At 39.2% G+C, this 25204-nt stretch overlaps 1 protein-coding gene across 21 annotated transcripts in view; it reads right to left on the bottom strand.

Annotated features, from left to right (window-relative positions):
* Positions 1–10155: 10155 nt before the first annotated feature.
* RIMS1 (regulating synaptic membrane exocytosis 1) overlaps positions 10156–25204 on the bottom strand; it is a 443920-nt gene continuing 428871 nt past the window's right edge. For all 21 annotated transcript variants that reach the window (XM_068281486.1, XM_068281464.1, XM_068281474.1 and 18 more), the window contains 3 exons: positions 22569–22670; positions 20007–20146; positions 10156–12833 (listed from right to left, as the gene is read on the bottom strand). In XM_068281486.1, coding sequence (XP_068137587.1) covers positions 12615–12833; positions 20007–20146; positions 22569–22670 — 461 coding nt within the window. In that variant the 3' untranslated portion in view covers positions 10156–12614. The remainder of the gene's footprint in view (positions 12834–20006; positions 20147–22568; positions 22671–25204) is intronic.

Here is a 25204-nt window from a genome sequence, read left to right as displayed (position 1 = left end):
AAGAGGAAGAGGAAGAGGAGGAGGAGGAGGAGGAGGAGGAGGAAGAGGAAGAGGAAGAGGAGGAGGAGGAAGAGGAAGAGGAAGAGGAAGAAGAGGAAGAGGAAGAGGAAGAGGAAGAGGAAGAAGAAGAAGAAGAAGAGATATTATAGAAGAAGAAGAAGAAGAAGAAGAAGAGGATATAGAAGAAGAAGAAGAAGAAGAGGATGAAGAAGAGGATGAAGAGAGGATGAAGAAGAGGCTGAAGAAGAGGATGAAGAAGAGGAAGAAGAAGATGAAGAAGAGGAAGAAGAAGAGGAAGAGGAAGAGGAAGAAGAAGAAGAAGAAGAAGAAGAAGAAGAAGAAGAAGAAGAAGAAGAAGAAGAAGAAGAAGAAGAAGAAGAGGATATAGAAGAAGAAGAAAAAGAAGAGGATATAGAAGAAGAAGAAAAGAAGAAGAAAGAAAAAGAAGAGGATATAGAAGAAGAAGAAAAAGAAGAGGATATAGAAGAAGAAGAAAGAAGAGGATATAGAAGAAGACGAGAAGGATATAGAAGAAGAAGAAGCAGAGGATATAGAAGAAGAAGAAGATATAGAAGAAGAAGAAGATATAGAAGAAGAAGAAGAAGAGGATATAGAAGAAGAAGAAAAAGAAGAGGATATAGAAGAAGAAGAAAACGAAGACGGATATAGAAGAAGAAGAAAAGAAGAGGATATAGAAGAAGAAGAAGAGGATATAGAAGAAGAAGAAGAAGATATAGAAGAAGAAGAAGAAGAAGAAGAGGATATAGAAGAAGAGAAGATATAGAAGAAGAAGAAGAGGATAGAAGAAGAAGAAGAAGAAGAAGAAGAAGAAGAAGAAGAAGAAGAGAAGAAGAAGAAGAAGAAGAAGAAGAGAAGAAGAAGAGAGATAAAGAAGAAGAAGAGGATATAGAAGAAGAAGAAGAAGAGGATATAGAAGAAGAAGAAGAAGAAGAGGATATAGAAGAAGAAGAGAAGAGAGGATATAGAAGAAGAGGAAGAGGAAGAGGAGAAGAGAGGAGGAAGAGAAGAGGAGAGAGAAAGAGAGAGGAAGGAGAGGAAGAGGAAGAGGAAGAAGAAGAGAAGAAGAGAGAGAAGAAGAGGAAGAGAAGAAGGAAGAGGAAGAGGAAGAAGAAGAAGAAGAAGAGAAGAAGAGATAGAAGAAGAAGAGAAGAAGAAGAAGAAGAAGAAGAAGAAGAAGAAGAAGAAGAAGAAGAGAAGAAGAAGAAGAAGAAGAAGAAGAAGAAGAAGAAGAAGAAGAAGAAGAAGAAGAAGAAGAAAAGAAGAAGAAGAAGAAGATATAGAAGAAGAAGAAGAAGAAGAAGAAGAAGAAGAAGAAGAAGAAGAAGATATAGAAGAAGAAGAAGATATAGAAGAAGAAGAAGAAGAAGAAGAAGAAGATATAGAAGAAGAAGAAGATATAGAAGAAGAAGAAGAAGAAGAAGAAGAAGAAGAAGAAGAAGAAGAAGATATAGAAGAAGAAGAAGATATAGAAGAAGAAGAAGAAGAAGAAGATGAAGAAGAAGAAGAAGAAGAAGATATAGAAGAAGAAGATATAGAAGAAGAAGAAGAAGATATAGAAGAAGAAGATATAGAAGAAGAAGAAGAAGAAGAAGATATAGAAGAAGAAGAAGAAGAAGAAGAAGATATAGAAGAAGAAGAAGAAGATATAGAAGAAGAAGAAGAAGAAGAAGATATAGAAGAAGAAGAAGAAGATATAGAAGAAGAAGAAGAAGATATAGAAGAAGAAGATATAGAAGAAGAAGAAAAAGAAGATATAGAAGAAGAAGAAAAAGAAGAAGATATAGAAGAAGAAGAAAAAGAAGACTTCCAACAACCATTTTGGACACACCTTCTCATGCAAACACTTTTCATGAAGTTAATTTACTATTTTTGCTACCTTTTTTATAACTACTACGTCACCACATAATCACTCGATGTTTTTCTTCATAAAAAAGGTGGTTTCATGTATCATTGACCTCCAATACAAGTTTTAAAAGCTATTTAAGGCCAGCTTGAATATTTTACTCGAATACAGACTCGGATAGTGATGTCGGATATCCGAGGTCGAATCGGATATTCGATTAACTCGAATATCGAACTTTGAGTGAATTCGGATAGTTTACTAACCGAATTCGACCAAACTCGAATAGGATAATGAGGTATCCGATCAACACTGCTTCCCAGCCCTTGCCTAGCCTCACATTTCTGAGTGACATCATTTCCTCCCTTCTCTCTTTTTTTTTATTTAATTTTGCATGTGGTTAGTTAACTTTTTAATAACTAGTATTCCCAAGTCCTTCTTCAAGTCTCATTGTCTCACTGTTATGCCATTTAGTTTGCATTGTAGGCTGAAGTTGCTTCTTTACTTATGGAAGAGTTCTTAAAGCTTAATTTACCATCATTCAGTACACCCAAACTGGGCACAAAATCAGAACTATTCAGATCTCAGCTCCTGCCTCTCAGTGGTGCTGATTGAGGACTGGTTCATACTAACAGCTCTTCTGAGCGCTTACAAAATTGCTAGTGTTTCAAAAAAGCGTTTGGCTAATGTCTTTCTATTGGCTAGTTCACACCGGAGTGATGTGATTTTTTTTCTCCAAATGCAAACGCAGCAATTTTGAAGGCAAATGTTTTAAATTGTTTAAAAAATTGCTGAACAGAGCAATTTTTAAAGCATTTTTTGCCAAAAACTGTTCTCTTCCTGGTCAAAGTGTACTTCCTGTTTTGCCACAACAACTACAGAATCACTAAATGCAAACACTCCAAAATCACTGGGCATAAATAGAAAATTGCTAGGCACATGCGGGGAATTGTTACTGCAAATCGCTACAAAAAGTCCTAAGTGTTTGCGATTACGCTTAGTGTGAACCAGCCCTGAGACTGGAGGGGCTTTTCTGTCAAGCACTGATCTCCAATGACAAGAACTAGGTTTTGTCAGCCCAGTTTAAGAAATAATTCATCCACTCCTGAAGCTCAGCTATACAAAGGTTTATTTTGGAGTAGAGTTTGTCACACCAGGTTTGAATGATAAATATAGCTGGATGTTAGTAGTATAGCAGTGGTACACCACATCATTTTTTTGATTATTTTTTCCCAGTGATAGCATGTATAACATAAACAGCAAAGGTGACGGGTAATATGGGCATTGGGTGAAGCCATTAGTAGTATATAGGCTATATTGCCAATGTTCTACTAGGGATTTTACCTGCACCGACACTAATTATACCCCTAATTACTATCTAATCTAGCCCCTACTGTACACCCTATGCCTATTAATACCCATCCCTTCTTAACGTAAATTTGGTTTCTTCTATTGCTGACTACCACATTACATACCAGACACTGCTATACCCACCATTAACACTGGGCACCCAAAATACTTTTTTTAAAGAAAAATTATGTAGTACCCCCACCAAGCCTCTTTAACACTTTGTCACCCATGCAGGCTGGTATAGTCAGAATTCGGAGCATGGGCAGGTCCGGATTTCAGGGTAGGCCACATAGGCCCATGCCCTGGGGAAGCTGGGTGGTGTGCTCACTCTCCCCCTCACTGCCATATACACATACCTGGCTGTCACCTGCATTTTTTTGGCTGTGCCCATTGCTTGCTGTGCTCTGCTTCTCCAGCTTCCCAGCAACTCAGACAGTCAGCTTTGCAGTTCAGCGGTGGCCCACAGGGATGACAGAGCAAGCGATGTGCTTTAAAGTGTCTGTCTGATTATGAGGATGGCATCATTGTATTTATAAGAATATAGTTGAGAATATAGTTTAGAACTGACTAGCTGGAGACTGCCATGCAGGATGAGCATCTGGTGAGATATGACAGCTTACAAACAATATGTAAATGATGACAATCTGACAAGAGGTCTACATAATCCAAAGATTCCTACTACCATTTATTAAAATCAGTTAATCAAAGAGTGAAATTAGATTCTGACCAACTGTTTCAATCAAGCTGATTATTATTTATGAAGAGCATAAATTGCCTCACATGTCCAATAAAATCTCAGAAGTATGCTCCTAAATACATCAATTTGATAGTCTCAGAAATATGCTCCTAAACACATATAGTACATTTTACAGTTTGTCAATATACAGTATAAAGACCTGAATAAACATTTCCTGGATAAGTGTGGGGCAGACATCCCTCTAAACACAATTTATATACCATTTTAACAACGTACATAGCTCTATTATTAAGAATTTTAACCTTTTGCCGACCGCGTCACGCCGATGGGCGTGGCCGCGGCGGCAGCCCCAGAACCACTTAACGCTGATTGGCGCAAAGTCCTGGGGCTCTGTTTTGAATGAGATCGCGCGCACATCTCATTCTCGGAGGGCGGAGCTTCACCCCCTCTTCAGTCTCCGAGCGGCTATTGCCGCTCGGGAGACTGTTAGACGGCTTAACCGTACAGCGATGCGATCAGCAGCAGCTCTGTACTGGGGACAGCCGTGTGACACGACTGTCCCCTCCTGAGCCACAGAGGTGATCGGCTGTCATAGGCTGAAGCCTATGACAGCTGATCACAGGGATTGGCTGGCGGGGGGAGGGGGGTATACAACAGGAAAAAACAACAACACTTTTTATTTAAAAAAACAACAAATAAACAAACACAAATAAAAAAACTAACAAACACTGGGGGGGGGGGGGGTGATCAGACCCCACCAACAGAGAGCTCTGTTGGTGGGGAGAAAAGGGGGGAGGAATCACTTGTGTGCTGTGTTTTGCGGTCCTGCAGCTTGGCCTTAAAGCTGCAGTGGCCAATTTAATGAAAATGTGCCTGGTCTTTAGGGGGGTTTAACACTGCGGTCCTCACGAGGTTAAATCAGGCTTTCTGAAAGCAAGTTTCTGTTAGTTCTATTATGAACGTCCAAAGAAATAGCATCAGAAGAACAAGAGAAAAGAGAGGGGAAATTCTGCAGATGCTGTACACAGCAAGCAGAGAGGAGACACAGAGGAAGGAGTAGTAGTAGTTACCCTAATTAAGGCCGTTAACTTCTTACAATATCAAGTAAATGATGTTGAGTTGGGTATACATTCTAGAGGACTCTCTATCTCCACCTCATCTCACTTATGTTTTAGGTACTGTTGTAGATGTGGACTAACCCATAAGGCAAATTTTACTTGCAGCAAGTTGACTACTGATAGTCAAGTCACAAATAATATTTTGTTTTGCTGAGGGCATTCACCAGTAGAGTCTACAAGCTGTCAGGCATTCCCAGACGTTTTACCAACACAAAAATCTTACTAGGTCCAAGCCGAGGACTAAAACTGTAGAGATGGTTCAGGACTTGGTAGAACAGGACTTACTGAGTTTTCTCAAATGTTTGTTTACCCTCCATTCCTGGTTCACCTCGGTGGGAGAATTTAGAGACATTTCTTCTTTTCAGACATTTCGGATATTGTTGTCCATGTTGTGTATAAGAGAATAAAATTGCATTTATAGTTACAAGGCATTTACCACTCCACTTTTGGTATTGGTCTTAGATTCCCATATTAAAGTGTGGGAACCATTTTGTAACCTGTAGAGCAATATTGCAGCCTATCTGCAATTTAGCATAAAGATTTTCTCCAAATTATTTCTCCAGTGATACTGCTATTTTGAATTGAAATTGGTTGAGTTTACTTGGGTCTTTTATGTGTGGCCTGTGTACCTGCCAATACTGTTGCGAGTGTGAGCAATATATAAACTGTAATATTTACAACGTTGTGTTTTGTTCCTTCCCATTAACAGAGATCACTTTAACTCTCTGGATGAATGTTGTACTCCACTTAGTGTTTTGGATTGTTTTGCTCCGTTAATGGTGGGGCTGGTTCTCTTTAATCCACTTAAATGATGAGTCATATTGTATATTTTGCCAAGAATAAGGCTTTTGGCTAGGCTTAAATGCATTGGGTGAGGCAGTGGGATGCCCCCAATCAAAATTCTGTGATCTTGTGTAAACATTTCATTTACAATGGATTATTATTATTGCTATCTTTGCCTCATAGGATTAAAAAAAGAATATTGTAGTAGTCCAAGAGGAATATTGTAGTAGTCCAAGATTTGCTACAAAGCACCACAAGCCTCAAGAAATACAGCATTTCACATTGCTGCCATCCCAACCATGTAATTGCTTTAAAATAATCTTGTTGGTGCTTTCTTCATAACAATGCAATAGTGCAAAAATGTTGGGAACTGAAGTGACCATGCATGGTTTATCTACTGGGAAATAACAAATATTCCCTTGTTACTTGTTTGTAACAGCTTTCTACATTAGAGAAGTGCCTGTAATCTACTAAGCAATCTTTACAGTGTCTTTGCAGACCCCACTGGTGCACAATTTTCATTTAGCACTACAGACACTGGCCTCGATTCATCATTCTCTTTGAGATAAATTTTTCCAATTTGTTAAATTACCGAATTCGAAGTTTAGCGATTTCTAGTTGTATTCATCAAGGTTTTTCCTCATTCGGTGTGAATTCGATAACAATTCGGTAACCATTCGGTAACGTGTCGATATTTCCATTTTACAGTGGTACTTTAACACAAGGCCATAAGATTCCCATGGAATTGTGGGTAAAAGGCAGTCCTTTGAGCACTACGTAGCAACATTCTGAATAGGGCTTTACACCTGGACCAGGATTCTGAAAGTGGTTGGGACAATCCCACAATTTGATAGGAGCCTTTTCTAAAACATTATAGTGCAGCTAGCAAATTAGTTAACCCTGACACTCCCTGTGTTCTCTTACAAGATGATTCAAGAGAAATGCAGATGTCGTGTTATAGCAAATAAATCTATTCTCTTACAAATTTATATGGTTGCAGACCTTATTCTTGCCCTTCTGCGCCTTTGAATCACTCTCAGCTGATACATAACCACTTCAAATGGCTCCATCTTCTCTGTCAGCAATGATCTGACAGGAATAACGACAGAGCAGTGAAGGAGATAACTAATCCTAAATGTAACGCTAAACCACGCCCACTTTCTTTTTCATGAATTGCACTTTATTCCGTTTTAGCGAATCGTTACCGAATCGTTACCGAATGTTCGCTAACAGCTGTAGATAACTTTGATGAATCCTGAAATGAAGTTAACAAATTTGGTATTTTACCAAACTGTTGTTAACAAATTTGCTAAGTGTTGATGAATTGAGGCCAATGTCCTATTTAGCATCAACTTATAATATGTTGCCTATAGGTAAAAAATTGCATTCCGCTAAAAACTACATCTTAAATTATTATATTATTCAGTCAGAAGACGAACGTTAATAAAATGCTTACCAGAGTCCATGATAAAGTACATTTGGTGTTTAAACATTGAAAGAATATTAATGCATATTACATTTTAATAAGATAGTAACGTGGGCTGATTTTCTCCTCACATTGTATAGCTGTTTGCTAATGCCAAATGGACTTTTGATGATAGTTCCCTCAACCAACCATTTTTGGATTGACTAGACAGTAATGTGATGCTTGTGAAAGCAGCTGATGGATGCCCACTGTCGGTGCAAAAAAAAATCAGTTATGCATGCTCAGATGCTTTAGGCCTCTTACCAGGCAGAATTGAACAGTTGATAGAGTTTAAGAGGCATTTCACTGCCTATCAACTGCCTGTGGAAAAGAGGCCTTAGGTCTATGGTTAGTACCATTTCCTGATTAACATCACTGCTTCTTTAGGCCTCCTTTCCACGGACTGTTGAACTGTGCTCAGCGAGCAGTTACCAGGCAGCAGTGAGCAGATACCAGGCAGCAACAAGCAGTTACCAGGCAGCAGTGAGCAGTTGTGAGAGTTTGAGAGGAATTTCACTGCCTTTCAACAGTCCGTGGAAAAGAGGCCTTAAAGACAAACAGTGTGAGAATTCATGTTAGCTCTAGGAATCACTTGATTGCATATTTTACCACCCAGATATGTGTTTTTGGGGAGGTAATGTAACCAGGTTCCTTTAGGGCATATTCACAGTGGGACGTTGTGTTGCAATGCGGTGACTGGGTAGTGTACTGGTTAAGGGCTCTGCCTCTGACACAGGAAACCAGGGTTTGAATCTTGGCTCCTCCTGTTCAGTAAGCCAGCACCTATTCAGTAGGAGACCTTGGGCAAGATTCCCTAACACTGCTACTGCCTAAAGAACACGTCCTAGTGGCTGCAGCTCTGGCGCTTTGAGTTCGCCAGGAGAAGAGCGCAATATAAATGTTCTGTGTTTGTTTGTTTAATGCAACGTTAAAGTCACAACACAGCATTACAACGCAACGCAAACACGTTCCTATGGCATACAGTAGATACAGAGGAGCATACAGGCAAAGAAAAGTATGCCTCTCTGTACCTGGTAACGTATGCATTTAGAGGTAACGCACTGCAAGCAGTGAGTTACCATAACGCAACATTTACAACGCGACGTTAATGTCGCACTGTGAATGTCGCATAGGCTTAACTTTACAGTGCGTTAACCTGCGTTATAATCACTTTATAATGCAGGACAATAACGTCCCACTGAGTGCGACCTAAGACACTAACCTATTAAAGCCACTTTTCCACGGGCAGTTGAACTGTGTGCTTAGCAAGCAGTTACCAGGCAGCAGTGAGCAGTTACCAGGCAGCAGTAAGCATTTTAGAGAGTTTGAGAGGCATTTCACTGCCTATCAACAGTCTGTGGAAAAGAGGCCTTACTTGTCTCCTGAGTTTTTTCCAAGGAGATATTTTCAAACCTTACCAATGAAATGCTGCCTACCTACTTTTCCAATTGCTAAGTGCTGAAAACTTATGCCTGATAATTGAAAAACAAATTATCCTGGGAGAAAACTAAGGCCTCTTTTCTACAAACTGTTCATGGGCAGTGAAATGCCTCTCAAACGCTTACAACTGCTCACTGCTGCCTGGAAACTGCTTGTTGCTGCCTGGTAACTGCTTACTGCAGCCTGGCAACTGCTTGCTGAGCACACAGCTCAACAGTCCGTGGAAAGGAGGATTAAGAGAAAAGTTATTTGGATAAAGGCACATGTATGAAACTCAGCCTTTATCTCTGCTTCCTAGTACTGCCTTAACATTTCTGGTTAGAAATTACTTTAATGCACTTGCACATTTTTCAATGCAAGTTAGCATTTTCCTCTGCAATTGTCTGCATTTTGACACATGCATATTTCCTGAAGAGCTTGCACAGACATCAAATGACAAGAATCTGGGGGCAGGAAATACATCACTAGTCCTCATTTGCATACAAATGCATGCATTTTAACACATGGAAACTGCAAAACAAATGAATTTTATTGACATACATTGAGTGTGATTCACGTTTTGCAATTTTATGCAGCAAGGACTTTTTCAACAAAGAGGAAAGGTTTGAATATATATCTGCCACACTCAGAGTTTCTGCAGTGTTATGAAAATCTCAAATGTGTTTTATAGCTACAGTATCAGTATTATTAGATACAAAGGGTGCATCTTCTCCCCATCTCAACTTGTAAAACTGCAACACGCTAGCTATGCAACATTCAAGTTGCAACAGGTGCAGTATAATGGTGTGTGGCCTCCCAATGCATGCAACATGTGCATTAACCGTGATGGTGAAGCATCCTTTCTCTGTCCAAATCTGTTGTGTTCTATGCTTTTATTCTTTCCCACTTTTAGGTTATACTGTATGCTAAAGTTGTGCCTGTCACTTCCTGTTTTGAGGCTGTCATTTGGATATATGAGTGATTTGGTTTATTTGCATCTGGTATCTGATGAAGGGGGAATCCAAAAATGCTGTGCCTAGCCTTCGCGGTTTTTATATGCCTGATTTAGCCAGCTAGAGGCATGTTTTCATAAAAAGGTATTAAGAATGAATTTCATTGGCTCCCCATTGACCTAGTTGTGATATTTTTTTTTTTTAACATGTTCTGGAACTTATACGTTACAAATACCTTAGACTAGGTTCACAGTGGGTGTTGCATTCCCTGTATAAGCAGGAACACAATGCAATGGACAAGTCATGCCACACACTGTGAACGTTGCAGGTACATCACAGGTACATTTTTCCCAACAATATTTTAATACCATTCCAAGCCCACCGCAGCATGTGAAATATGTAGTTCACAATACTCACCATTTAATTATGGTAGGAGATTAACTGTCTTCATAATGCTTGAAGGTGATCATACATTTTAAAAGTAAAAGACCACAATAATGGACATGAAAAGTAAATTTTATTAAACATGTTTACATAACATGAGTTGGAAGTTTATTTAAAAGCACAGGGGGTGTTAAGACAAGTGGTCAAAATAGAAAGATACTACCCAATTATAATTCATTTGTTTTGGCCACTAAGACAGTACATAATCTATTAGTGCACCAGTGCTTCAGTTCTTCCTGCTCAGCAGGTCAAGCAGTAACCTATCGTTGCCCTACAGAAATATGGGCATAATGGTTTCAGCTTGTATAATAACAATAAATAGTCCACTTGGTGCAGGCAGTATGTCTATGAATCAAAACCTAGTGTGTACACAATTTCTACATGTGTTACAGCCCCACAGTAGGAATCTACACCAAAATATTTATCAGAAGGAATTTGGTCCGTACTACATTACGTTTCCATAGGGTAAAAAATAATGTCCATCTATAGGCATTTAGCACCAGACTAACACAACTAGTCTGGTAAAAACCTGCAAAATGTCTATAAGAAAAATGGATGGCTTAGAGTTCTTGATTATGTCATCAGAATTACGGGCAAACTGTACAAGTACATGCAACATACAAGCTGGCCTATGTGGAACTAACACATTATTGAATTACCTTTTTTTATCTTTCTATTTTTTTTTTTTTTTGCTTTTAGGTTTAAAAAAAAAAAAAAAAAACGTGCATGCAGCTCTGAATTACTCCATGTCATGCTGCGGTACTTGTGTGATCACAAAACTGAATGGTGCAACAAAGGTGGGTCAGGGACAAAGCAACGCACCTGCACAGCCTGCAGCTTTTAACACACATACGGGAATTCACAAGGAGTTTCAAGGCCAAGAATTAACAAACAAAATAACCGCTAATTGAAATGAAGGGGTTGATTTTGTCGTCCCCCAAAAAAAGTCAAACATTTTGCGTTAAAAAATCAAGCGTTGTGCTTGCATCAATCTCAAACAAATGTAAACGAAAATCTGATAAAAAAATATTAGTAAGTGCAGAATATTTCAGCTGGAAGTTCCAGTGAATTTTAAACAGCTCATACCATGCTTTACCCAGGACAGACAAGGGTGTCTCAAGTGACACATATCACAGAGGCCTGAGTACAGCTCAAAGTGTCATATGCTCATTCCCCACCATTGTTCGGTAATCCAGGATGTCAAATACATAGATTTTTTTTCTTGTACACAAAAAACAAGTACAGCGACTGGCTGATGGCAAACAAAACAGCACAGACAGTACATTATTTGTAGATGCCAAAGTCATGAATTTTCTTGCATCAACCTCAGCATTGGTTGCAGATAGACTTCTTCAAACTTCTCCCATGCTTACAAAAACAAAAAATAAACCAAAACAAAAATATCATAATCTGTACTGCAATCCAAAATTTACAAAATAAAAGAGGAATATTTTTTTTGCTCTCATATATATATATTATATACTATATCCTCTATTTTTTATTTTATTTTGGTAAAGAATATTCTGAATAAACCATTTATTCTATAGACTGTCATAGTATAACAAAAAATAATAATAAAATAAGACAAACATGTTGGCATTTTTGTTTTTCTATCAATCAGTATTTTTGGACAATGAAAAATTGGCAACCTGGTCATGTGATAGAAAGAAAGCTGTTGCATTCATACTGATTTTGTGGCATTAATCCATTTCTATAAGAGCAGATATGCTCTCTGTTGCACAAGGGGCTTTGTGGCATGCAACTGCTGCACTGCAGCATCTGCATATCGTTTTCCAGCTCTGGTGCCAGAATGCGGGAGTTTAGTGCAGACAATTGCTGTGCTCCAATTTAATTGCAGCATGCAGTATAATACATAAAATACATTTGTGGCTCCAAGTTGTGTAACACTACATCAAAAGCAAGGTCATTAATAACAGGACAGCACTACATAGCAGTGCTTCTCATAGTCGCTGTCAGTATATCAGGCAGCAGGGAATATTACACGGAATTGTAGCCATTATCACGCCTGTAATGCTCAGCTTTCACAAAATCAATAAAAAAGGACAAAAAGCGTTATGTGAGAATTATCACAAATGCTTTTTTTATGAAATTAGCAGATAAACACATTATATTAAAAAAAGATAATGGAATTAACAAGTATAAAATAGGTGGAAATACCAATATGATAACACTGCTTATGGTCTGTAAAAATGTATCACAAACATTTCTAACAGAGTGAAAGCTTCCAGTTTGTAAGTCAATGTCACCCTTACTATACCACTGAGCATGTGTGACTCCCAATAGTGCTGAACTGTGTATTACAGTACTCATATGCTTGCTTCTCTCTACCAATATAAGATCTTTTTTTTATTTATTTTTTTTGGATCACTACTACAGGCAAAAAAAAGAAAAAATATGATTGTCTGTCTCCAGCAATGCTTTTGATCGTGTAAATACATCACTCTGATTCTTTTACTGGGCATTAATATTGTGATTTTATCAGGCTAAACTGCCTTCCAGTTCATTAAGATCTTATGGAAGGAGGACCTGTTGAACTTTCGAGAGATGACTGGGAAGCCCTGCGAGTAAGGGGGGTCAGTGTTGGATCCACCAATGAAGAAGGTGGAAACAACTTATACCATCCAATAACAACGCTGGACAGATCAAGTTCTTCCAGAAGAATCTGTGCAACACCCATGAAGCTCTTGTGGTCCATTCGGCCGTAGTCTCCCCAGACAATTACCTTGAAAATAAAAAGAGGATAATTATATTATAAAAATAAACAATTTTAATAGAGCTGTGGTCATGTTGTACTTTTGAAACTGAGCTTGTCACAGTTTCCAGTTTTTACTAGCTAACACAGTACACATTAAAAGCAAAAATTCTGAAATGCCTGTGAGTATGTATGTCAGTAAACTTCCCATCTGATCTACATTCAGTCTCTCCAATCCCAGATGCATGTTACAACTGTGGCTTCTACTCACCTGACTTTCGAGTTACTGTATGTACCAATATCCACCAACTGCATGTTATCTGCCAATAATACATGTTGTATTGGAGGGGGTTAGGTTGGGGGATACAGGGCTGGATTTAGGGCAGTCAAGGCTCTTTTCATACATGTGCCCTCAGGTCTAGGTTACAGATTGATAAGAAAGGTACCTGTAGGTACAGTGCCTTGCAAAACTATTCACCCTCTCCCCTTGGTAAAATGTGGCAAGCTCATAGAGACTTGTTCAAAGCGACTTGCAGTTGTAATTGTCACAAAAGGTGGCTCTACAAGGTACTTATTTCAGGGGGGTAAATAGTAATGCAGGGTGACATTACAGTTATTTTTTCTGATTTGTTGTTTGCTTCACAATTGTAAAGAAACGCGGAAGAGCCACCGCCATGAGTGGGCGGGAGGCGGCTCTTTCCGCACATGGCATGGCGGAGCACGGAGAGGCAGCCGCCTCCACTCAGTGTGAGGCGGCTGTCTCCATACGGGGCATGGCGAAGCGCGGAGAAACCGCCACGTTGGATGCGGCGGTTAGCGTGCATGGCCCCATTGCTGAGGCACCGCAGAGCGGTGCTGGTGTGGCTGGGACACGTAGTCCCTCTAGGCTTAGAGTGACGCGCGCGCGCCCGCGCACTGAGGCGGGGATTATATGACAGCCAGAAGTGAGTCAGATGACCAGGCTGGTCAGCTGACACTGGCTCCACATCTCATTGGTCCAGCACTTAGGGAGGTGCTGGAGAGATGCCTGTGTATATATACTGCTGGCTGTTCAGTTGCTGGTTGTCTGGCGTTGCAAACACAACGTGGTAGCACTCAGACCTTAGGCAGATCCCAAAGTGTGCTGGGACCAGCTGGAGCTGTAATCCTACACTTAGCTAGATTCTGTTGATAGTTTAAAGTACTAGTTTGATTGTGATTATCTGTTATGACCTGTTTGCCTGTCTGACCATTCTTCTGAATTCTGATCTTGTACCTTGCTATATCTGATACTCTGTTGCCGAACCCCGGCTCGTCTTTAGATTCCGCACCTGCCTCCTGATTCTGTACCTCAATATATCTGATACCCTGTTGCCAACCCTGCCTGTACTTTAGACTCCGCTTCTGCCTTCTGAATCTGTACCTTGTCTGTCTGTGTGTTTACAACCTGGCTTGTCCGACCTCGAGAACCGACCTTACTGTTAGAGGCGGTTCCCAGTCCTGATAGTGACACTTCCTCTTGAGTGTCACTTTCGTTCTGTCGTTCCTTCTCTCTGCCTTACTCCTCCCTCCGGGAGAGTCCTGAAGGAATTGTGCAGTACTCCTTACTGCTTTGAGGCCCAGTCCTCTCATTATTACTGTTTGCACCAAACACTCTACTCAGGTGTCCAGAGGTTAGTTGTATATCGGATTATCGGTGATACTGCAGATCATCTATAATCTGGTACATATCTGTATTCCCAGTGATACTGCAGATCACCGGTAATCAGATCCTCTCTGTGCTACACCGATCGTTACAACAATAAACCAAATAATACATCTTCAACGGTGTAGGCATGTTCTGTCAATGAAATGGTGCAAAATCTCAAACAATCCATTTTAATTCCAGCTTGTGAGACAATAAAGCATGAAAAATGCCAAGGGGGGAGGGGGTGAATGCTTTTGCAAGGCACTTAAACTTTGCTGGCTACTCTTTTTGGGTGGGTGGTTATGAATACCAAGGGTGAGAAATTCCATGACATGTTTCTCTTAAAAATGTATGATTTTTAACCACTTTGAAGGACTTATGAGGCCAAAAGCATAAAAAAGTGAAGTACCTGCATCCCTCTGTGCAGTTCCGCCGGGTCACCGCAGTGCAATCGCCCCCCGTGCCGCTCCCGACCCCACAGCCTGGGTCGGGCTCTCCTGCCTCTCCTAATATGGCCGCCGGAGCTGGCCACGGCTGCGCAGTTTGCATAGACGTGAGTGAGGCAGGAGAGCCCGACCCGGGCTGTGGGGTCGGGAACAGCATGGGGGCGATTGCACTGCAGGGACCTGGCGGAACTGCACGGAGGGCGCGGATGGCGTCCTCATCTAAACACATCCACATTTAAACATGATGCAGGTACTTCACTTTTTTTATGTTTTTGGCCTCGTAAGTCCTTTAAGCCCATTGGGTTGTTTATTTTTTGCACCTGAGCAACTTTCACCTCCCATTAATTTGCCAATAACTTTATCACTACTTATCACACTGAAATGATCTATATCTTGTTTTTTCCACCACTAATTAGGCTTTTTTTTTGGGTGGTCCATTTTGCTAAGAATGAATTTATCCTAAATCCATTTTAACAGGAATATTAAGAAAGAAATGGAAAAAATCATTATTTCTCAGTTTTCGGCCATTATACTTTGAAATTAATACATGCTACCATAATTAAAACCCATGTATTTTATTTGCCCATTTGTCCCACGTATTTCAACATTTAAATGATGTCCCTATCACAATGTATGGGCCGATTTTGTATTTGGAAATAAAGGTGAATTTTTTCAATTTGCGTCCATCACTATTTACAAGCCCATAATTAAAAAAATTATATTAATATACTGCTTTGATATGCATATTAAAAGGTTAGGTAACTATTTGTTGTTGTTTTTTTGTCATTTATTTTATTTTTATTGTTTTTATTACAAATTTTATTTGAGTAATTTGTGGTGTGGGAGGTAAACAGCTAATTTTAAATGTAAAATAATGTACTTGTTTGATAAAAAATAGATGTGGGTGTAGTTTTACTATTTGGCCACAAGATGGCCACAGTCAGAAAATCCTGGAAGCTTGATCGCATGCTTCCAGGAAGTATTAGGAGGACAGGAAACTTTTTGTAACACAGAAAAACCGCAGCTTCTGATAAGAGGCCCTCGGCTTTTCTGCGGGGGGAGGGGGGGCCTTCGATCAATGAATGGGATCTATAACCCCATTCAATGATCGCTGGGCTAACGGCCGGCAGTGAGAGCATGCGGGAGTGTGCGCGCAGCCCTTCTGGATGAGAATGTTTGTCCAGATGAGTGGTTAATGCAAATATAATAAAAAAAAAATCATGTAAATTCTCACCTAAACCTGGGCACCTGGGCAATGTTCAGTTAAAAAAAAAAAAACATTGGATAGCTGAGGCTATAATACAAATAGGGTAATATATTTGAAAACTGAATTACCATGCAATGATGGAGTACAGTTTACTATGAGCAATTTGAAATTCTATTCAATTATTTTGACACAACAATGTTTATTTTATCATGCATTCACATATATTCCTATTCACATTTATTTCTATGTGACATTTAGCAAGCAAATACGATTTGTGTGGTTTAGGGAAATTGCAATTTAAAGGAAAAATCAAAAGAAACTGTGTACCCAATATACATAAAATATGTAAATGCCAACATAGTTTATGCCTGCATATGGAAAAAATTTTTACTGATTAATCACCTCTTACTTCCTTCTCTTATTTCCTATTACTTAAATACAAAAATGCCAAAAAACATCTAAAGTAAAAGTTAGTACAGCAGACATACTAACAGTCATTGCAGCAATCAGAAAAAAAAAACCTCACCTGAATTTCCCAGTACAAGGGCTCCTGCATTAATCACCGGTCACTTCATTTAGTGTAGAATAAGCATGCAAGTAATTAGACTCCCAGTAACTCCATAGGGGTTCTGGAAGCTGGCTGATATTTCCCATAATGGCATGGGGCTCTGCTTCCTGAACAATTCCCTCCCCCTATCCTAAAGGTGGCCACTAACAGTCCAATTTCTAGTGAAAAATCGTTCGAGCGATCAGAAATTCTGATCGGAAGTGAAATATTGTAATACATCGTTCACTACACCATCAACAAACCAATCTTTGCTTCCTATCTATCACAACCAACAAGAAAATCCAAATTTTGGTTCGACGAAAATTCATTCGGACGACATTTTTTTCACTCGCTCATAATCGATTGTGTCCACCAACTGAGATTATTTACAACCAATCCGATGAAAATTTCTGATCGCTCAAACGATTTTTCGCTAGAAATTGGACTGTTAGTGGCCACCTTAACACCCAGTCTATACCACAGAAAAATGTTGCTATACTGATCCAAATGGGAGCTCCAGCTAAAGCCTAGAAAATGAAAACACATATAGGATGGTGGCATGCAAGCCAGTAAGTGCAAGCCAGTGAGTATATCAGTCTCAGACCCAGATCCTGTCTTGCATGACACATCCTATAGGTCTTTTCATTGTGCTCCAGGAAGGGTCGTTAGAACTGAAATAGTCTTATACCATTGCAGTAACCTATAATTGGATGTATCCAGTGGCCTTTAGATAACTAACTTTGTAACATGGGATATGGCATATCACAATTTCAAAGGCAATTAAAAGACTTGCGCACACAATGAATCCTTAGGGGAAACTTAATCAGCTCTTGATCAACACACAGTTCTTGCAAACTTCTCTGTGCCTCCACGTTCAAGAAGAACGGGATATGGCATAGTTGTAGCAGTGTATGGGTCAACAAAATAGCCATTATTGTTTGAACATTCAAAGGTGTACTAGTTTCCTACAATGACTATATTGGTATCCATGGTATGCAATATTTTGGATGAAATGGGTGGGCAATAAATGCCACCTTTTTTCTACTTCAGAAATTAGGATCAGATCATTTCATTCTACTGCACTTGGCATTTATATGACACCATGACATGAATATGATGGTTACTAAGTGACTGACACTCCTGTTTTGCAATACTAGGATTCCAGATCAGTCCCTGGCCATGCATTAACTGCATTGAGTTTGCATGTTCTCTATGTGTTTCCTCCAGGCACTTTGGTTGCATCCTACATTCTAAAACTATAGACTTCAATGTTATTTGCAGTGATTAGTGGCTATAAACAGTGAAAGGGATTCCCCTTATTTTATAAGCAAGAAGTTTTGAATCAGGATGATACCATTTATTGGGTAACTTATAGATGAATAAACAGTGAGCTTTCGGCTTATAAAAAGCCTTCATTGGACTTGGTTCCTGACAAAAACTGAAAAACACAGCTTATATATATATTCACATACAGAGGAGAAACATTTTTTAGCAAACATAAATGTAATTAGATGCCTTTACTATTACTTCAGAAAGCTTTCCCAGGCATCCTGGCTAAATTGATAAGATCAACAGTTTCCTCAACATAACATAAAGCAGACTGTTGATGGGGTTCCGAGTTCAAATTGTAACTGGGCTGGTTACATGCACCATTAATTCTAAGCTAAAGCTATAACATGTCTAAATCGGTTATATCATGGAAATGTTTGAGGTTACAATAAAGGACCTGATTTAAATTACGCTTACACGATATGCACTTAACCACTTAAGCTCTCAGTCGGTTTCACTTTATGCATCCGAGCAATGTTCACCTCCCATTCATTAGCCTATAACTTTATCACTACTTATCACAATGAACTGATCTATATCTTGTTTTTTCCACCACCAATTAGGCTTTCTTTGGGGGGTACATTTTGCTAAGAGCTACCTTACTGTAAAAAAAATGCATTTTAACAGTAAGAATAAGAAAAAAAAATGAAAAAATGCATTATTTGTCAGTTTTCGGCCATTATAGTTTTAAAATAATACATGCCTCCATAATTAAAACCCACGTATTGTAATTGCCCATTTGTCATGGTTATTTCACCGTTTAAATTATGTCCCTATCACAATGTATCGCGACAATATTTTATTTGGAAATAAAAGAGCATTTTTTCCGTTTTGCATTCATCACTATTTACAAGCTTACAAAAAAAAATAGAAAGAAATATTTCATCTTTACATGGATATTTAAAAAGTTTAGACCCTTAGGTAAATATTTATGTGTGTTTTTTTTATAGTAATTTTTTTTGTTTTTTTTTATTAAACATTTTATGTGGGCACTTTTTGGAGGGTGGGATATAAAAGTGTTTTATTTGGGGAAATATTTGTGTATTGTAATGTTTTTTAACTTTTACTTGTAGTTTTACTTTTTGGCCACAAGATGGCAATCTCAATTTTGTTTACATGACGTCACTAAGCGTACAATGTAAGCTTAGAGGGACATAGCTTCAGAAAAAAGCGAAGCTTCCGAGAGAAGCTGTCGCTTTTTCAGCGGGGGAGAGGAATCAGTGATTGGGCTCCATAGCCCGATACATTGATTCCGTGGCTACCGAATCCGCGGCCGGAAGTGCGCGTGCACGCGTGCGATTGTTCGCGGGAGCGAACGGGAGCGCGCCTGTCCTCCTTGACGTTTTTATACGTCAAGCAGGACAAAATGGTTAATATAACAATGGCTTACATTTTAACAACTACATTTTTGCTTCATTATTTGTTTCATTTTATTTGCGACTACTACAATCCACCAAAAATACTGGTTATTTTGATCAAGCCAAATACCGGTTATATCTTTTCAATATTGCATCTACAATGATCATTTTGAATACCATTTATATTTAACGGTATTTTACATAGGCTACAAAAAGGCTCCCTTTTATAAACAAAATTTTGTTTATCTGCAATATCCAGCACCCCTTTATTAGACGAAATCATGTTTATAGGCTACATCCAGTGCCCTTAACAACTACATCCAGCACTCTTTTATAAACAAAAGCATGTTTATTGGCTACATCCAGCGCCCCTTTATTAACGGAATCACAGTTATCGGATATACCTGGACCCCTTTTATAAGAGCCCTTTTTACATGTATGCATAGACATGGTATGTATGTATGTATATATATATATATATATATATATATATATATATATTAGAGGTCCTTTAGACAATACCCTGCCTCGCCACACTTCTGAAATTAGAATGTGGTGCTCTTTACATTGCACAATATTAACACTCTTCTATCGTTAGGTAGACATTGGCAGAACATTTCCATCTTATTCAATGATCATAATAGGTTTACCTGAAGGACCTTTCCATGGGGAACGTCTTCAAAAACCAAGGTCTGCTGATAAAGAGGATCAAGAGTTTTTCGTGCAATTCTTGTCTTCTTCTTGGCTACACATGCTCCATTTTCTAAAAGGTACACCTTAACATACGGAGCTGAAAGTAAAGAACAAATAATATACTGTATTAAAGTAATATTGTTTCATGCCAGACTGCTGAGGGTAGGAACAGTTGAGAGAACCCACAGGTTAGAACTGGCCCCAAGGCTTAATTTCACAATATAATTATTAATTTATTTTAGAACTGCTTCTGGACCAGAGAACAGCAGATTCATAAAGAGAAGATCTGACGCCAGAATGGAGGAAAGCTCCAAAGTCCAGAGATTGACATTCCGCAGCTGTTCCTTTCAATGGATGCATGTCTTCACCATATTTAGTGAAATCTATGCTGTGTTTGTGGATGCTTTATCCTGAAATGGTATAGATTTAATGACATGGGCTTCATGCACTCCTGCATTTCATGCACACACTGCTGCTAATTCTATGTACCAAACAGGAGGCAGTTTAATTGGCTCCTCCTGATCTGATGATCACTGTGAGCCAATCGCAGTGATCACAGGGTAGGAATTGTCAAATGTTGTCTGGTCCTTAACAGGGTTTTCCATGTAAGCACTGAGGAGGTTAAAGGGTACCTGAAGCACAAAAATAAATAAAATTCAATACCTCCGTAGTGGGAAGCTTCTGGGTAGTCCAGAGGCTTCACCTATCCTCCTTGACCCCACTGATCCAGCGCTGAAGACCTCTGACAAGGGCTTGTAGAATATGTTCTTGCAGCCGCACTCCTGTCTGTGTATGAGTGTGGCCGCACTGAGCAGGTGCAAGTATAGCCTGCACTTGCAGAGAAGCACAGAGCTGCTCCTGCATGGCTTTTCCCTCCTCGCTCGAGTGACTCAGTGCTACTGCGCAGGAGTGGGCTGTACTTGCATCTGCAAAGTGTGGATGTGCTCCTACACAGAAGCGAGCACAGGCTTGAAGAAAAGGGTCCAGGTGAACAGCTGTGGGGTGGATGAGGATCTCTTCCTCTACCGAGGTTAATATCTAACTTTTTCCCCACAGGTTTACTTTAAGCAAATGAACCTGTATGTGGTTATTACATTTCTTTTAAACGCCGTATCCTTTGCTATAAGATGGACGTGGGCTATATGCATGTGTATGTATAAAGAAACTTGCATTTTTGCTTCTTCTACTTCTTTAGCATCTAAAGACCTGAAGCAAAATGTCTGTTGTTGAGTATCTGAGTTGAAGAGTTACTTCAAAACAACTCTGTAGCTACCGTAGATAAACCATTTTCATAGAACTTTCTCAGCTGGATTCTTGGAGTTAGGGGCTAGATCTGAGTAATTGGTAAAGCTTTAGAACAAAGCTGGAGCTGAAATCTTGCAAGGCACTCCAGGGCTAATATACACGAGGTAGCGAAAAAGAGAAAGGCTTAGCCAAACCTTGCACCCATGCCATGCCACACTAAACCTACACATATAAATGTGGTTAAGGCTTTGTATGCTAGCATGTCTGCTGTTCATACATTAAAGAACCACTATCACTACAATTGTAAAATGGAAAATACATGTAAACACGTACACATTAGGATCCAGACAAAGATGCTGACCTCCTGAGCTCAGCGACTGCCATTCAGTAAGTGCTATTGAAAATAAAGCAAAACCTAGGGACTCCCATGAGGGGATAGACTACTCCAAAACTTGAGAGATCTGTCAGATTTTTTCTGTTATCAACAGTTCCATGGGAAAAAAAGTAACTTGTACACTGGTACTTGTGCATTTTACACTGGTATATATGTACAAGCTGTATGAGCTGCTCATCCTTGACATCAAAAACAGGATTTGCAAATGGGGGGGAAAGACTTCTGTCCCCCTCTTGCAGAGCCCTACATCTCCTTCTCCCATGTAATAAGCCAAGAGCCAGTGATGCACCGAGACAATAATTCATGCTTGAGGCTGAAATCAACTCAACAAAAGTAGCAGGAATGGGCCATGATCACATGATTGAACAAAAGATATGGGAAAGGTATATAACAGATGGATACGTAGCAGAAGCAAATTCCTAAAAAAATGTAAAAAGTAACATAAAACTTGAGATAAGCAGGGACAACTTTCCCAAAACTGTAAATAATATAGCTCTTGTAGTATATGGAATGCCCGCATTGCCCTATTCTATAAATATTGTGAGAAATAGGTGAGATTTTGTTTTTTCACACAATTAAAGTACTACAAAGCAGGTAAAAAAATGCAACATTAAACTTACATTAATTTGGGACAGTTTATTTTGAGTACATTTTTTTTGTTTGCTATTGGAGGAAAAGGTATTTTATGGGTAGGGTGTGAGAGCATTGGCAGACAGTATAATAAATTGCTGTCAAGGTGAAATAGCTCCTGAACTAACTTATGTCCATCAGGGCCAATGTCCCTTCAGCATCACCCTTTGTTGCTAAGTCTCTCATACAGCAGATAAGGTCATAATGAGAAATAATAAATAAGCATTAGACCTGACCTCTCTGCACTTACCCGGTGTGGATTTTGAACCAGGCTTTTGCGTTAAGCCTCGTGCTCTTATTACTTCAACTTCTAATTGTCCTTTCTTATCCACCATGCCAATTTGTATGTCACCTGAAACAATAGATTTTACCATTTAGCAGACCAACAGAAATCTATCATGATGCAGATTAACATGTTTTGTCAAAATACTGCTTCATTTGATACCCTGTAAAACTAATTATTGGTAAATATAAAAAAAACAAAAACAACCACACACAGTCCTTGTTTACTATCATCTGTGATTTATCTGTATAATAGAGCCTAATTTATCAAGCTCTGATGCCATTTATCATTATGCACCTCCCCCCCCTCCCCCCTGAAAGTAAATATATAAATAAATAAGAGTATAGTCACATAATTGTCTACTATGGAAACAGACACATCAAATCAAATGCAGTAAGTATTTTATGCCCTGGAGATGAATTGGGTCCATTGCTTGTTACATCTACTAAAATTGCATACAATACACTAATGTAATTATAAAATATGCCATAACGTCTGGTGTCATAGAAATAATTAAGGCTAAAACAGTAATGAGTTAATAATAGGATACATTTCCAAGAATCATGCACTTAGCATTCCTGAGCCAAAGTCATCCCATCCTGATCCTGCTTCCCTTTCAAGAACTTCACTACTTGAAGTTAAACACGCTAATGTAACTGTGTTTTTCCAGGCAGACCGTAGAGGGTGCCAATACAATATAAGATGTATAAGTCATACCACTTAACAAAATCCTCTAGGGAATAACTCCATTAAATACTATAATTGTACTTTGGGGAAAAAAAGTATCCTAATAATGACATTTAATAGATATTTTCAAAAGGACAAAATATTGTGTATAATATATCACCATGTATGCATCATATAAAATTCTCAAGCTCCTGCGGACCGATGCAGTATGAATCTACATCCAGCAGGTGGTGCTGCCCCTCTGACTGGACGTAGATTCTGCATCTCACTGAGTCGTGCGTCCCGCCGTTACCGCTGCTCTGCATCTGCCGCAAGTCGCTAGCTCTGCCATCTATAAGACGGCAGAGCTCTGTAAGCAGGTCAGCAGCCGTTTTCATTGGCTCCTGACCGTGTGATCACGGAGACCCAATCACATTGGCTCTCATTGATAGACAGCGTCAGGAGCCAATGAAAGCGGCTCTTAACCGGCTGTCAGCACTCTGCCGTCATAGAGATGGCAGAGAGCGGATTTTGTGGCAATGGGGCAGCATCGTGACTGGCAGGAGCGGCGGATTATTGTGATTTGTTGGGAAACTGTGTTTTACCGTACCAGCAGTCTCTGGTCCTTAAGTGGGCAGAGACTACTGGTACAAAAGTGGTTAAAGACTATCCAACTTACTGGCTTTCATGCATACTTTTGTTTGGTTATCAGGAAGTGCACATATACTGTACTATCGCTGCATTTATTTGGTAAGTGTACAGCATCATCTGTTATCAGTTTAAAGGTCCTTGGCAAATGAGACATTATTACTCTGTTGCACTAGGGTTTTAATAGTGAAATGTTCAAACATTAATATATGAGTGATTCAAATGTGTAATGTATTATCACAGTAGGTAGTTATGGCAAATTCTATATCTGTGTTTAAGGGGGGCTTAGTTGCTTTCCTTGTGTTGAAAGACATCCATGGCTATAATTACGAGGCCGTTTTAAGTGGTGTTGATCCAGGGATTTTATATGATCGCCACCTGGAGTCGGAAACAAATGTATTTCCCGTTTTGGGCTAATTGGACCATGCCTTGTAAGGCTTTTTTGCCTTCCTCTGGATCAAAAGCGCTAAGTAATATGTTGGTGTTTTGTAAATACAATAAGTAAAAGGAATATATGAGGGTGCAGGCTGGTGTTGTACCTTATTGTACCTTATTTTCTGGTTAAACTTGATGGACATATGTCTTTTTTCAACCCGAATAACTATGTAACCATGTAATATCAAAATGTTTTATTTTTTATTAAAATGAGGTGTGCTATCAAAATTTCTCCTTGCCAATTAATTAACTGCCATGTGGTTGATTAAACAGCAATAAGAGCTTTAATTAATTAAGCATCCACCTATCTCTGGAATAGAGCTTATTATTTTTGCTCATCACTAATTTTGATTAGTGTAGAACGTTATTAAAATCTCATATGTATTTACTGCTGTCTCTATTTGGGAACATATTGCCTCATATTCTGTCTCTGAGACCTTTATTTATTTATTATTATTTCACCACTTTCTTTTTGCATCCATGTGTCAGTATGTTTAACCCATAATTAGTATTGAACAGCTCAGATGGAGAGCCTGCTAGTGCAACAAGACAAGACTGATGTATGTAGAACTGCATCCAGTGGCGTAGCTATGGGCCCCGGTGCGAGTTTTACATTGGGCCCCCATTCACTCTATACGTAGCACTTGATACGGCGCAACAAAACCTGCCAAGGTCATCTACAGTATTAGAGGTGCAATAAGGGGATGGGGAACAGTTTAATGATTACTACCATTCAAAGCATCTATAGAAGTGATTATTACCACCACAGGACTAATAAACAGTTAATACTTTGGTTTAGGAAGGGCCCCATGGAGCCCCTCTGTCCCAAGGGCCCTGATGCGGTCGCTACCTCT

Source organism: Hyperolius riggenbachi, chromosome 4 (assembly GCF_040937935.1).
Source record: "Hyperolius riggenbachi isolate aHypRig1 chromosome 4, aHypRig1.pri, whole genome shotgun sequence".
Lineage (NCBI taxonomy): Eukaryota > Metazoa > Chordata > Amphibia > Anura > Hyperoliidae > Hyperolius > Hyperolius riggenbachi.
This window is presented reverse-complemented; position numbering and strand designations above follow the sequence as displayed.